The sequence below is a fragment of the Aythya ferina genome (genome assembly GCF_964211825.1).
Source record: "Aythya ferina genome assembly, chromosome: 9".
NCBI classification, from domain to species: Eukaryota; Metazoa; Chordata; class Aves; order Anseriformes; family Anatidae; genus Aythya; species Aythya ferina.
Window position 1 is genome coordinate 25,608,711 of NC_140305.1, and position 13,837 is coordinate 25,622,547.

Below are 13,837 nucleotides of genomic sequence, written 5' to 3' on the forward strand. Positions count from 1 at the left end.
CTCAGGGGCTGTGATAAGGACAGTTAAAACCGATTGCTCATGAAGATGAAGACAATGGGACAACTTGCTAAATCAGTACCATGCCAGAGGGTTTATTTTCTCATTTTAAATAATTCATATGTGAACGTGTTCCTTTAAGTCTAAAATGATTGTTCAGCATCTACTCCACTCCAAACACCTCTCTCTCCCTCAAAAACAGAACTTGAAAAACCAAACTCCCAGCTCCCAAACCACAATAAAGGCAGTTATTTATTTCAGTTCTTACAAAGCATGTTTGTAAAACACAGTACCCTCCCCAGCTGTTCTTTATACGGTCCTGGTAAGTGAATTAAAGCAAAGTTCTCTGCAATAAGTGAATTTAGGGTACCAGATGGCTGTCTAAAATAGCATGTATTTCAGCCTCCTGTGTAGCAGCCAAGTTGATTTAAACCAACTAGAAGTGAGGTACGCTTTAATCAGGTCAGACGACAGTTATTAGATCAAATTTGATTGAAATTCAGGAATTTAGTGAAAATAAATCTCTACAAATCCAACCTTTTCCTCCTACAGGGACCCAATGGATAAACTTTTTAAGATATGAAAATTTTTCTGATTTGGGGAATAAGGTTTAGTAGATCATGTCAGGTTTTTATTTTACTTTTTAGCCTACTCTGTGACTTTGTTTCTGTGTAAAAAAAATACCTCATAAAAACAAGCATCGTGGAACAGACAGGAGAAGATGGAAAAGGTCCAGTTCTTGGCTGTGTTGTGTCAGTCTTTTACAACTGTTCAAACTAGACATAAAATGCTACAGAGATGAAATAGCTGCATTTTATACTTGGTTTGCACATCTGCAAATGATAACAAAGCCAAAAGGGGAGAATTTGTGCAGCAAATAGGACATAATTCCTTCTAGAGCTGCCTATATTATCATAAAATTTCACCATTCTTTTAATAGAAATCTATTTGTTAAATATAGAGGTAACTTACAAGTAAGTTTATTATGCCACCTGAGATGCCTCTGTCAGTGTCTTTTAATTTTGATATTCTTCATGTCTCTGAACCATGGAATAGCAGCTGGGCTTTATCCTCCAGGTAGTGAAGGAAATCTCAACAGTGCTCTCTCTTATTTTGCAGATGTTGTGTACAAAGCTGGTTCAAAAATAGATTTTCGATCCTGTGGGACAATTCCAGAATTTTAGTATTTATTTTCATTTCAAAATCAAGATGAAAAGGGACAATTCAGTATTATTTTTGGGAAAACTTAGTTGGGAAGGAGATCAATTTGGAAATAATGGATTTATTCCAATCATAATGGGATGTCTAAACATTGTTTTTAATTAAACTTAAAAAACTAATAAACAAACCTAACTGAGAACTGAGACCATTCAGATGACCTGCGACTCCTAACTTGGTGTCCCCACAGCCCCGAGAGAAGCTTTGTCTCTGTCTTGCTCTTGCAAATTTGTACAGACCAGAAAATTCTTGCAGTATTTCTTAAAAGACATATCTAGTGGCAATGCTTTTTTATTTGTCTTGCAGTAGGCTGTTTGAAAATACAGAGAGGCTGGAAAAGATTCATTCATTAGTGTTGAGGAGAAATCTGCCTTTTCTCTTGAAGCGTATGAGACCAAAAAAAAATGTTGCTTTCATTTGATTCAGCTTACTGTAGCATGCCCTTATTAAAAATACGTTCATAGGATAAGCTTGTGCTGCAGACTTCCATTAAACCACACTTCCAAACTTCCTTGTCTAGACCAAGACAAAAAAAAAAAAAAAAAAAAAAAAAAAAAAAAAAAAAGATACAGTGATATGAAGAATTGATCAGTAGCATACTTTCCTTTCTCTTTCTTTTTTTTTTTTTTCCTTTTTTTTTCCTTTTTTTTTTTTTTCTTTTTTTTTCTACCAGCACTCAGTTAGTACCTGTGCGTGTCCCAGTACTCTTCAGGGTGTTTCACAGCCCTTTGCCCTGCATGGCTGAGCCACACCATACTGGAACAAAGTACAGAACTGGGGACATCTGTGGAAGCAGGTGCTAGGGCCAAATACCCACAAGTCCTGAGCACTGAGCATGTCAGCAGGTCTGCCCTTGTATCCTACAAATCTGCAAATTTTTTAAAAAAGCACTAGTTCCTTGGAAACCCCTATGGTTTTCCCTCTAGTACTTAAAGTGAAGTGTTGCTATTGTGTGCACAGAGTTGTGATAGCAGGAGTGTCCAAATACTCCTGTGTGTTTTTATCTATTTACTTCTCTATCCATTTTTAGCTGTACTCGTACTTGCAATTTGTAACGTTCCAGCCACTTGTGAGTCAAAGGGAGCTGAAAGCTGTAGCGCAAAACAGCATCTTGCAAAATCAAACGCTTCAAGTGGGTCCTAATCATTAGATTGCATTGAACTTCGGACTATTCATATGCATAAAAGATTACAAAAATCAAAGCTTCATATAGCATTGCTTAATTAATGTCAAGAGCAGCCACAATTATTGGCCTGTTGTTTCTAAGAATAAGCTTAGTCTGCTTTGAAAACAGGCACAATAATCTTATTTATTGGGTAGTATCTTTTAAATGTCATCTCTGATGGAACTTTATTTTAGACAGCTCAGAAAGCTGTTCACAAGACTTTGGGGGAAAAAAAAGAATATACCATTTTTTATACTGACACAAATGACAAATATCTATCCAGAAACATTCAGCAAGTACTTTTATTTCTATTACTATTATTATTATTATAAATGAGTACAAAAAAAAAAAAAAAAAAAAAAAAAAAAGCACACTATTTGTTACAGTTTTTATGTCTCTGTGTGAGTAGGATTTCCAGGTTCTAGACAGTTTCAGGTTACTAGCACCGGAATAGCTAGAAATGTCTTTAGAAATGTCTTCTGAGCTGTTTACTCTAAACCAGAAACTGCCCTATTACGTAGCAAACCACTTCTCCTGTCAAGGATGAAAATAAAATCAAATAATATTAATTCTTCATAATATACCATTTCCATATCAGCATCATTTAGAAAAAGTATCTGATGACTAACAGAAGATAAATCTGTCCAACATAAACACTGAATATTATGTATGTCCCATAGAAGAATACATTTAAAGTGCAGAAGAACATGGCAGTTTTATGTTATTGCCTGCCGTAAGATAATAATTATATACGATCGCTTCATTTTCATAATTTGGTGATTAAATCATTGAGTTCATCACTACTTTAACTTGGGCAAAGGTCATGAAGCTTTGAATTCCCTCAGACAAGATTTTCACCTCTGGTTTTAACATTGCTTGGGCTATGAGGAAATAATAAATAAATAAATAAAAAGAAGAAGAATACTTTCAAAAATGCAGGAAAAAAATCCTGTTTCACGAAGATATATTTTAGCCCATATAAATTTCAGTGTGGACATTTCCAGGACTTATGTGCATGACTGAATATTTTCTTGATCTGGTGCCTAAACACCTTGTACTTCTCATTAGCAGAGGTTCAGGCCAGTGAAAGGAGCCAGCACAAGATCTATGCACAGCTTAAGGCACTTAAGTCTGTAAATTAGGCCTGAGACAGCATTAGACTGATGGCAGCTCTACTCAAGGGTTCATTTTACTCACTGGATGATTTTGAAGATATTTCTGCTATTTGTTTTTTTGATTCTTCTGACTGTTTTAGTAAGATATAAATAGTTGATAACCATTACAAAAATATATAAATATATATATATTCATTAATTACAGAAAGTTTGCTGTTGCCATTATACTGAAGTAAAGCTTGTTTTCTGCAAGAATGGTGAGTTTTGTGGCAAAATGTTTGCAATGTTTTGGAAACCATTTTGTTTGGCAAATCTATTTAAATTAGCACGCATTTATTTTATTTAACTTTTAATATAAAAAGATGAAAACATTTAAAACAATCCCTAAACCATGAGCCTTCTGTAATAAAAATATCAGTTTCCACAGAGTAAGTTTCTTTGGTAGCTATAGGGCTTCTATTATTTACTCTAAATTACATTGCTTACAGGGTATTTAAATGTCAAGGATTTGCATACATACACACATACATAAATAAGTCATTTATATAAAGAAACCAGACCAGCAAACACATCAACATTTTTTGTTCTTCCCAAAATGGTTGCTCATTTTTTCATACACTTCAAAAAAAACAACACTTTCATTTTTCATGGAAGAGTTATAATTCATAATCAGTACCATGCTGAGAATCTTTATTTTCTTTATGGGTAAATAAGGGTATTGTTCAGATTGTGAACCAAGTACAAAGGAATGGACACACACACATAAATAAGACTATAATGTTCTAGTTCTTTTTTCTTTCCTTTCTTTTTTTTTTTCATACACTTAATATTTAAAATTTCCCTGAACTGCAATCACAGTGAGGTGGAGGTGGATTTTGGTTCTGTACACTAACAAATTAATTTATCAGATACTTGAGGGGGGCATTAATTTTGCTACTATACTCCTTCAATCCTTCTTGTAAGAAAAGTTATGTAAACTTTTTAGTTATTTTTAAATTCATTTAAATTATTTTTATTTTCTATTTTAAAAAGAGAGTTTGCATTAAGTATTTTGTATCAAATGTAGTACTACATACAATGACTTACAGTGACCCCACTGCAGTAAGAAATTCCTAATATATTCTGTTTTGCCTACAAATAGGGATTTCTATGCATTAAAAATACTCTTTTTCATGGAAGCAATTTCTGCTTGTAATCAAATTAATTTCAAGGTACAAGTAAGAGGAAAACACACCTTTGCATTGCCTTGTCATTTAATAATTTCATGCTTCATACCCTTTAATATTATGTTTCACTTTCTGGAAAAATGAAAGTTAACATGAAAGATTTCTCCACTCCAAAACATAATTATTTCATTCCTTAAAAGTACACAAGTAGAGCAAGTGGCTAGAGAAATCAATGTGATACTGGGATCTAGAAATGATCAATTACATGCAAAATTTAGTCAAGCAGAAACAAAAAGAAAACAGTAGGATATCAGTGCACAAACTTAATTGCTTAGATTTCTTAAATTTCCGAAGTGAAAGGTAATACATTAGGGAACCTAATTAGATATTGATTTAAATTAATTTAGCCTCCTGGTGACTAAACAGTGTTTACTAAGGGTTCTGATCTAAATTAAAAGCAAAAAGGGATAAAAAAAAAAAAAAAAAAAAAAAAAAAACGATTTTGTAAATTTTGTACCCCTTGTTATAAGGAAGCCAAACTAAAACAAAGTTTGCACAGAAGTTTTATTATTTTGAAATCCCCTCCATTTATTGCTTTCATACATGCTACATGCTTTCACAGTGTTAAAACCACAAAACTTCAAAAACTGTAGTTCCCTGAAATCTTTGAAACAAACATAAAGAGCACTGAAACAATGCTGTGGAACTAGGAGAGTGCAATTTTAGGGAAGGGGGAAGGGGAAGCTCCTACATTTCTGTTTGCTGGAAAGAAGAAATGTGCACTGGCAGAAAGGTCCTCTTCTCCTGCATGTCTTTGCACAGAGCCATTACTGAGTTCCCAAGCATTCATTCACACTTAGTGCATGTGGGCAAGTGCACAGGCAGCAAGTCAAGGGATGAAACTATTCCCCTCTATGTGGAGGCACAGGACCCCATCTGGACGACTGCATCCACTTCTTGTCCTTCTAAAAATACAAGAGGTGATGGACACAAAAGCCCGTACTCGTCATCTCCATGCCCTCCTTCAATAGGGTGATGAACTTGCGTCTGATGTTGGTGTCAGTCGTGTGTTGTGTGGGGTATGGGACTCACAGCTCTCTTCCCACCCAAGTTTTCTCAGGAAAGATTCTGTCCTTCCAGAGGGAAAACTTACCCAGCAAAGAAGGACTGAACCTTAATTCTTTAAGTGGGTAAAACAAAGTAAAATATTAGGGAGATATTAACTTGGGAAAAGAATCGATCTCTGTCTCTCCTTTCTCAGTCCCCAGTTTCTAGCACTCTCTTTGACAGTTTTGTTACTTATTTTGTGCTTTCCCTCTAATGTATGGTTTGACTGTGCCCTATACTTAGGATGCTTCTTTGATGGTAGGATGGTTCAACATTCTAACAAGCTTCCTATAAAAAATAACCATTACGCTTTATTTGTCATGGAATCATTTTATAGATGTATTCAATTGTGAAGGGGGAAGTTACTGTAAATCACTATCACCAAACCAGCGTGAATTGCTACTAACAAATTGAAGTGACAGTTGCTAAAGAGACAGCTATTGTTTGTGCCAATCATTTCTTCATGTACAGGTTTTGTCTGCTGTAGCCATAACAGCACTGAAACAGTAGTTGTTTCCACTATGGAAAGGTGCTTGGAGCCTCCTTCTTGGTTAAAGTCTATTTTATGTGCTACATGAAATACAGCAGCTAGAATGTACAAGCTGATAGAAGTCTATATACAGAACATGGACAATAGTTCGATAGGGCAGCAGTGTATGCAAATGTTTGTGTTGCTCCTTTCAGCACTTGATATCAGTCTTTAGATCTCCTCTTTTGAAAATTAATAATACATTTCCTATTGGTTTCGATATTTGCAAATATTTCATAATTTTTCCTCCTCCTCAGTGCATCACAGTCCTTTGGAGTCTTCTTTATGTCACCACATGTGGTCTCTGAGAAGCGTTTTCATGTAGAATTGCAAACACAATGTTACCCACATTTGTAGGCAGAAAGCACAATGTACTGTCACGTTAATCATGAGATCAGAGAAGCTAATAGGAGCTTTGAATTGACTTCCAGCAGTTGTTACTGTTGATCTTTTCTGTAGAAGTGCTATCAAGGTGCTAATAGTATTAGTTTTCTCTGATTTAAGGTTCCCCACAGATCCTAGCCAATGTTTTGGTCTTATTGACATTGTTCTCTGAACTACGACTCATTAAATTAGCTAGAAGTTTGTTTTAGATTAATTACAAAATGAGGAGCTTGACATTCTCCATCTGGAGCAGAGTTTTCAGTTGTCGCCTGCTGAGGGACGAACCATTTGATTCATAAAAAGGTACTTAATTTACTAAAACATACCATCTCAAGCTTCAGATTTTCCCATGAGGGCTGCTACTGTGAGGACGAAATTATGCTCCTGAATTACACTAAAAAAAAAGGGGGGCTATTTAAAAACAAATAATAAAAATTATTGTTTTTAACATGGTGGGGAAAGGAAGGAAGAATAAAACAAAATATGTGATTTGCTGCTCAGATATTTAGCCACAGAATAATGCTGTGTCAGTGCAAACTTTGGGACACCTGGTTGACGTGATTGATGAGTATTATTTTAGCACTGTGTCCAAAGCAGAAAATATCAAAATACATCAGAATCTCTTTTTGTATAATCTTCAAAAAAGAAGCCTCCCCTAAACTAGTATTACTCTATGGGCTAGGCTAAAACATTATCAAAAAGATTTATGGGAGTACAGGCATTTCAAGATGTGTAAATCCTGCGTACTTTCAAATTTTAATGAGGGCAGCAGCTCGTGAATGTAGCTCTGTGAACACTGAATCATGTTGTGTATGCAAAATATCTTACCTGCATCCTCTTCCCAGTGAGATCGGGGCACTTTCTGCAAGAGTCTAACTTGGTAATGCCCTTGCTACTCCTAAATGTACTGCCTCTAAGGATTAGTTCTTCCTCCTGTCCCAACAACTCAAAAGGAACAGACAAAAGTGAATATTTTATGGTATTCTTTTATCGTGGGTATAATTAAAGCTTTCATAAGCAATGTGTTCATTTTCTAACATTATTTTATTATCCTTTCACATTTATATTTCCTTCTAATGGATTTTTCCAGAAACAGAAATTTTTAGTCCATCAGAAGCAATGTAACCATTTCCTATGTGCCACAGATTTTATTTCCAATTCCTTCCTCTATCCCAATAACTCATGCTGAAATTAGATCATACATTTTAGAAAGAGATTCAATCTTAAGGAGTCTCATTGATGTTGCACGAACCACATCCATTAGTAATTTGTTCCAATGCTTAATTACCCTTGTTAAGAATACAAGCAAGAGATTTTCTGATTCCTGTTTGACCTTTCTTATATTCAGTTTCCTTCCATTTTTCTCAAAATTTTCTGATAATGTGTCTCCCAGATTCTCTCATCAACACCCCTGCTGTTCTAGAACAGGCTGTTTCAGGTTTAATACCCCTGACAGTTATATACTAATTCAGGCTCTCTTGTCCTTGCCTAGAGTGAAAGTGGTCTACCTGGATACCAAATCCAAAAAGAGAGACAAGGGATAGACTGAAAGGACAAAGAAATGTAATAAAGGCATTATTTTAAAAGGTGTGTGGCTTATTGTCAAATAACTGGGTAAATTGCTCAGCTAGCACTGCAGCTATATTCAGATGGAAGTCAAGTAGTAAAAGTTCAATTTCAGGACATTTGCTCATACCCAGAATTTATTATTTCAGCCAAAAGTATTCAGTTTCAGTACATGCAAGGTGCTTGACTGCTGAATCCGTAGTCCTATTAGATAAGATATGATCACTATCAATGGGATTATATGTTGAATAAAGGACAATATTTCTCTAGGTACTACAGGATTTTCCAACTTTGCTCTTTATCTTACTATCACTACCACTGTATATGTATTTTTAAGAGAACAAAGGACCAGGCACATCTTAGGGGCTTTTTTGTTTGTTTTGGTTTTTTTTTTGGGTGGTGGTGGTGGAAACTCTAGCTTTTCCATGTTGTCTCAAAAGAGAGCTAGCTCTTCCTGCTATTTTAACATTCCCAGCTGGGCTTCCAGATTTCACAGAATTCAGCTCATCTGCTCTGACCGTCTCGTACATGCCTGTGCACCCATCCACAGCACTCTGGGCTGTCTCCAGCTTTCACTCAAGCCAACAACAGAATTCTGAAGAATTATAATCTGCTGATGCAGGTAAGGGGTGTCAAGGCCAATTTCTGTTTCTGTTGAATCTCTGAAATACTAATACTGGATTATTGATCCCTCCCATGGTGCACATTTGCTCTAGTATGGGTGAATACTTGCAAGCAATCTCAAACCCCTTAGCATGCTACCTGGGTGATAGGCAGAGCACATGTTGTTGTATGTATTTGTATCTCCTTGACTCCTACATACAGTTTCCATGGGAAAATTTCAGAATGCCTACGCATGTTAATTTTTAGTGCAGCAGGCCGCTAAACCTATCATCTCACAAAAATGTCCTTTTATAGCCTTGTCAATCAGTGTATAATTAGCTGAATTTACATGCAGAACAGATGGGAATTTTGGAAATGTTTCTTTTACTAAATGCATGTGAAGAGGAAAAAAAAAAAAGAAACATGACTTGGGGATTTAATATATATCTGTATTCCTAATGTGATATTGAATTAAGTTCTAAAAATATATGCGATAAAATGTTCAGCAAAACATGCCAAGCATTATTATTTTAAAGAAAAAAAAAAAAAGTTTCTCTGATTATCACAATAGAAAGTAAGTAAATAACATATTTCATTGTGACAAATAAACACCAAGCTTATGCTATTGGCTATTGACTTCAGTTGATGTCCTCTTGAAAGGGGAATTAAGGCTCCTAGGCACTGTCATTTGCAAACATGACTAGGAAAGTACAAGTCAGTCAGATGTTCAAGGCAAACAGCACTCCCAGGCAGTCCTTCAGGAAGAGAGTGGGGCTTCCTTTACCATGCTGTGCTGATCATGCTGCCTCAGCACAGGTGCAATATTTTCTCTGGATCAGAACAAGTTGCGCATGCACTTACCTGTGTGCATTGGGCTACAGGGTGGTACATTACCATACTCACTTGTACAAGATGTACAGATTTCCAGAGGAAGAAACTAAAGCAAGAGAGAGAGGAAGACACAGAAGGAGCTGGACATTGCTGAAGTCCTCAATTCCATCCACAGGGTGTCTGCCAAGTTGCTATGTCCTGACAGCAATGGCTTGCAGGAACATCCCATATTGCAGGGTCTGTGCTACAACCCATACATCTACTCTTCCACTTTATGAGTCGCTGTTAATTCTCTAATTCATGGATAAAGTGGAATTCTATAATCTGCTGTTCATTTACTAATTCCAATTAGTTTATAATAAATAAACTATATATAAAATAAATAAACAATATAGAAAAATAAACTATATAGGAAATATACTGTATGGAAAATTCTCCCAAACAAGCTGACAGTATTTTGCATACATGCCAAGCCACTGAATCACTTATTCTGATGGGGTCCATGTGACTTTGGCCTCATATAGGACAATTTCCTAATATCTCACATTAAGGATTTTCAAGACATTCAGAGCTGACACTTGTTGCACCCAGACTTTGGACTAGGGATTTCTGTAGCTCCTTCACAACCTTGCCGCTGTTTAGTGGCACTCAGCTACTGAGCATTTCTGATGGAATATAAGGGATTTTATATGTATATGTAATTCAAGAATCGTTACTACTTTATGCATATGTTAATCCAACAGAATAATACATTTAATAGCTATTTATTATTTTCTTTCTTTTTGTGTGCTGTTTTATAGTCATATTTTCTCCCTGTTGAAGTTCTGGAGCAGACTGAGTTTTCCTTGTAAGTTAAGGAGATAAAAGAATATAGAAATCTGATTTTTTTCTTCTTTCTTTCTTTCTGTGCTCTTCCTGGATAATACAGGCTAACTTTATAACAGCTCAATTTACAACTGGAAGAGAAACTGAAATGCCAGATTAGAAGGGAGTAAAATGAATAAAAGTCTCAAGATGAAAATTGTACCAATAGTCACTGGTTTGGGGGAAAAAATCTGTTCAATCAAAATTAAAACTACTTTAAAACTTACGTTTTTCATTAAACCGCTAAACAAATAATGGAAAAATATTTTTGTTAATTTGAACAGGAGATCATTGCTTTGAGCATTCTCTGACAGTGAAGATTGAAGCTCTCAGATGAAGAGCTAAAGTTCAGTCTGGCAAGACAACATGCAAGTGTTTTTATGAGCTGGACTAAGAATTGTACAGCTTCTGTTGTCCCATGCAGAAATTCTGCATCATGAAATACTTTAAAATATACTAGTTGACAGTTTGATATTTTCTTTTGAAATCACTGCCAATTCTTTCTACTCAGGCATTATGTTTGGTATTTGATTCTACAATTTCAGTTGGTGACCATCTCCCCTCCCAACTAACAGCAGTGGGAGCAGCAAGGTCAGGTCCTTTATTAGTAAGAATTACCATAATAATAAGTGGATGTAATATGATTAGTGCCTGAATTTGATTTATTACATTCTGGAAGGAAATGAAGGGCAAAGGATACAACTTTGTTTATTATGGGTATTCAAATAAACACTAATAAGATCCCTGCTAGTAAGGCATTGAAGTGTTAGAACATACAAGCTGATGAACATTCAGCTGCTTCTCCTTAGGGTATAAAGTATAAATTAATTATACCTTGGCAGTCAGCTTGACTGTAGGGTCCTTGGCAATGAGTAGAAATAGATGGAAGAGACTTACTTGGCTGTTGGGTATATCAAAGCAATGACAGGGGGATTATTCTTACTATCAGTATAATCAAGTAGCCCCAGAGTAAAAAGCCCTAAAAAAAAAAAAATTAAATTAAAAAATAATATATATATATATATATACACACACATATATATATAGGGAACATAGAACCTCCCAGCTTATTAAATCCAGTCACTTTGCATTGTGTGCAGAATTCTGATCAGAATTCTGATGTAATTCCTTCTAAGAGGTATCCATCAGCCTAACTCTTAAAATAGGCACAGAGTTTTATCACATTAGATAATTCCTAAAAAGAGAGAGAGAATATTTATCCTTTCTTCCAACCAATATCCATTCTTGAAATAAATTGTATCAGCTCTATATACAATATATCCATCAACTTACTTTGGGGGTTGAATATGATGTAACATAAAGGAGAGAAGAACTTCTTAATAATTCTGCCAAAGCCTGTGTATCACAAAACTTCAGGTATTTTTGCAACTACCAGAGTAGAAAGATAATACTCAATAGTAAGAAGAAAAAAGGATATATATATTGGATACAGCAACAAACAAAACTCATTAAAACTACTGAGCTTATTTTCAGAAACAACATGCTGTCCTTGCTTTAAATCTGAACTCTTGAGTTGTCCTTTTAAACTAAAGCACCCAATCTGAATGGCTAAATTTTTTGATGGAGCCTCTCAGTCAAGATGTTACTAGTGAGGGAACTTCAGACTAAGATTATAAGGTTCAATTTCTGCCTATATTAAACTGCATGTTTAAGTTTCACATGAGGAATAATGAAATCCATACGTTAATTCTGATTTGAAAGCCAAGTCTATGTATTGCATTGGTAGAAACCTACATTAAATTAAAATATATGTGTATTTCTTTGGATATTTGAAGCTCAAGAAAGTGATCTTGGAATAACAGCAAAATAAGGCTTTGGAGTACTGTAATATCTAAAATAGCAGTTGTGAAATAAGGCTAGCATGTGTTTTTTAAGAATAGATTATAGTAACATGAAACTTAAGATTTTGATTTACAAAATTATTGTATCTTTACAGAGAAGGAGAGAAAAATTTTGATCTTATATATGAATTATTCCATACATATTTGCTTTGTCTCAGTCAGCAGGCTTTACTTTGCTTGCACATTTTTTATTTAAACAAAAACAAAGGAAAAAAATATGTCCAAAATGAGCAGAAATGGTATTTTGTGACTAACAAAAAATAATAGATTAAGAGTGAACCCAGAAAGGTTATGGAGTCTTCTTCTATGGAGATATTTAAGGCCCATCTGGACACCTACCTGGGCAGCCTGCTCTAAGGAACCTGCTTTGGCGGGGGGGTGGACCCGATGACCTTTCAAGGTCCCTTCCAACCCCTTAAATTCTATGATTCTGTGAAATACACTTCTGAAATGTGATTAAAGTTTATAGCACACATCACCAGAATCCAGGTGCCTATCTAAAATTAGATACTTACCTAAGGATTACCGGGAGTTATTTCATCTGCTAGGATAAGAATAAACACTAATTATGTGGGGTATTAGCAAGACAGCTATGGGATTATTCCGAATTGGTTGGATGGATACTTCTTTTTCATTCTTCAGTTTTGGAGGGGGCTGTTAGTAAAAGCAGAAAGGCAAAGTGGAGATGTGAAGGCTCTGTCTGCAAGTCCTGCACAATGATTTACAATTGATCAGCAGACTGAACTGCAGTACCCTGACACGAATCATCTTAACTAGGACTTTTTGACCTATTGCTCTTTTTATGGTTTTATATCCAGATTAATGAATTGTTAACAATATATAATACAGGTTTTACCTGTATTACCAAATTTCTCCAAAGAAATCTTTTATAAAAATAAAAAATTATATATATATATATATATACATTAAAATAAAAAATAAAAAAAATAAATAAAAAAAAAAGATTTGCATGATTTACTGGAACACTAGATAAATACATGAGGAAACACCAAATTACAGTGTTCTACCTGTGGCACCTGGTGCTGCCCTACAACTGTTTCACATGGAGTCCTGCTTCTCCTCATATCTGTCATGTTACCACATATCTTTCTTCCACTTTAACAATGCTTTGGCAGTATGTCAGCATGGTATCTTCTCAAATCTGCATCAAAGCAGAAGCAGGCACATGTCAAAGTATGAGACACCATTATTAAAGAGCACTCTGTGTTCCAGATGAAACCAGCACTCGAGACTGAAAGCTAACAGTAATATTCTCTGTCATATCCCATATCCCACAGTCAGCTCTGTCTAGTCTAAGTAGTTAGACAAAAACACTCAATGATAATCTACTCATGCAGTTTAGCAAACAGTGAATTTTGCACAAACAGCAGAGGAAAAAAAATCTCCATTCTTTCACCCCTCCGCCAACT

At 35.2% G+C, this 13,837-nt stretch overlaps 1 protein-coding gene across 1 annotated transcript in view; it reads right to left on the bottom strand.

Annotated features, from left to right (window-relative positions):
* Positions 1–5,249: 5,249 nt before the first annotated feature.
* LOC311441507 (uncharacterized protein) overlaps positions 5,250–13,837 on the bottom strand; it is a 34,803-nt gene continuing 26,215 nt past the window's right edge. Inside the window, exons 4-5 of the mRNA XM_084529757.1 lie at positions 7,510–7,626; positions 5,250–6,953 (exon numbers count right to left, since the gene is read on the bottom strand). Coding sequence (XP_084385883.1) covers positions 6,870–6,953; positions 7,510–7,626 — 201 coding nt within the window. The 3' untranslated portion in view covers positions 5,250–6,869. The remainder of the gene's footprint in view (positions 6,954–7,509; positions 7,627–13,837) is intronic.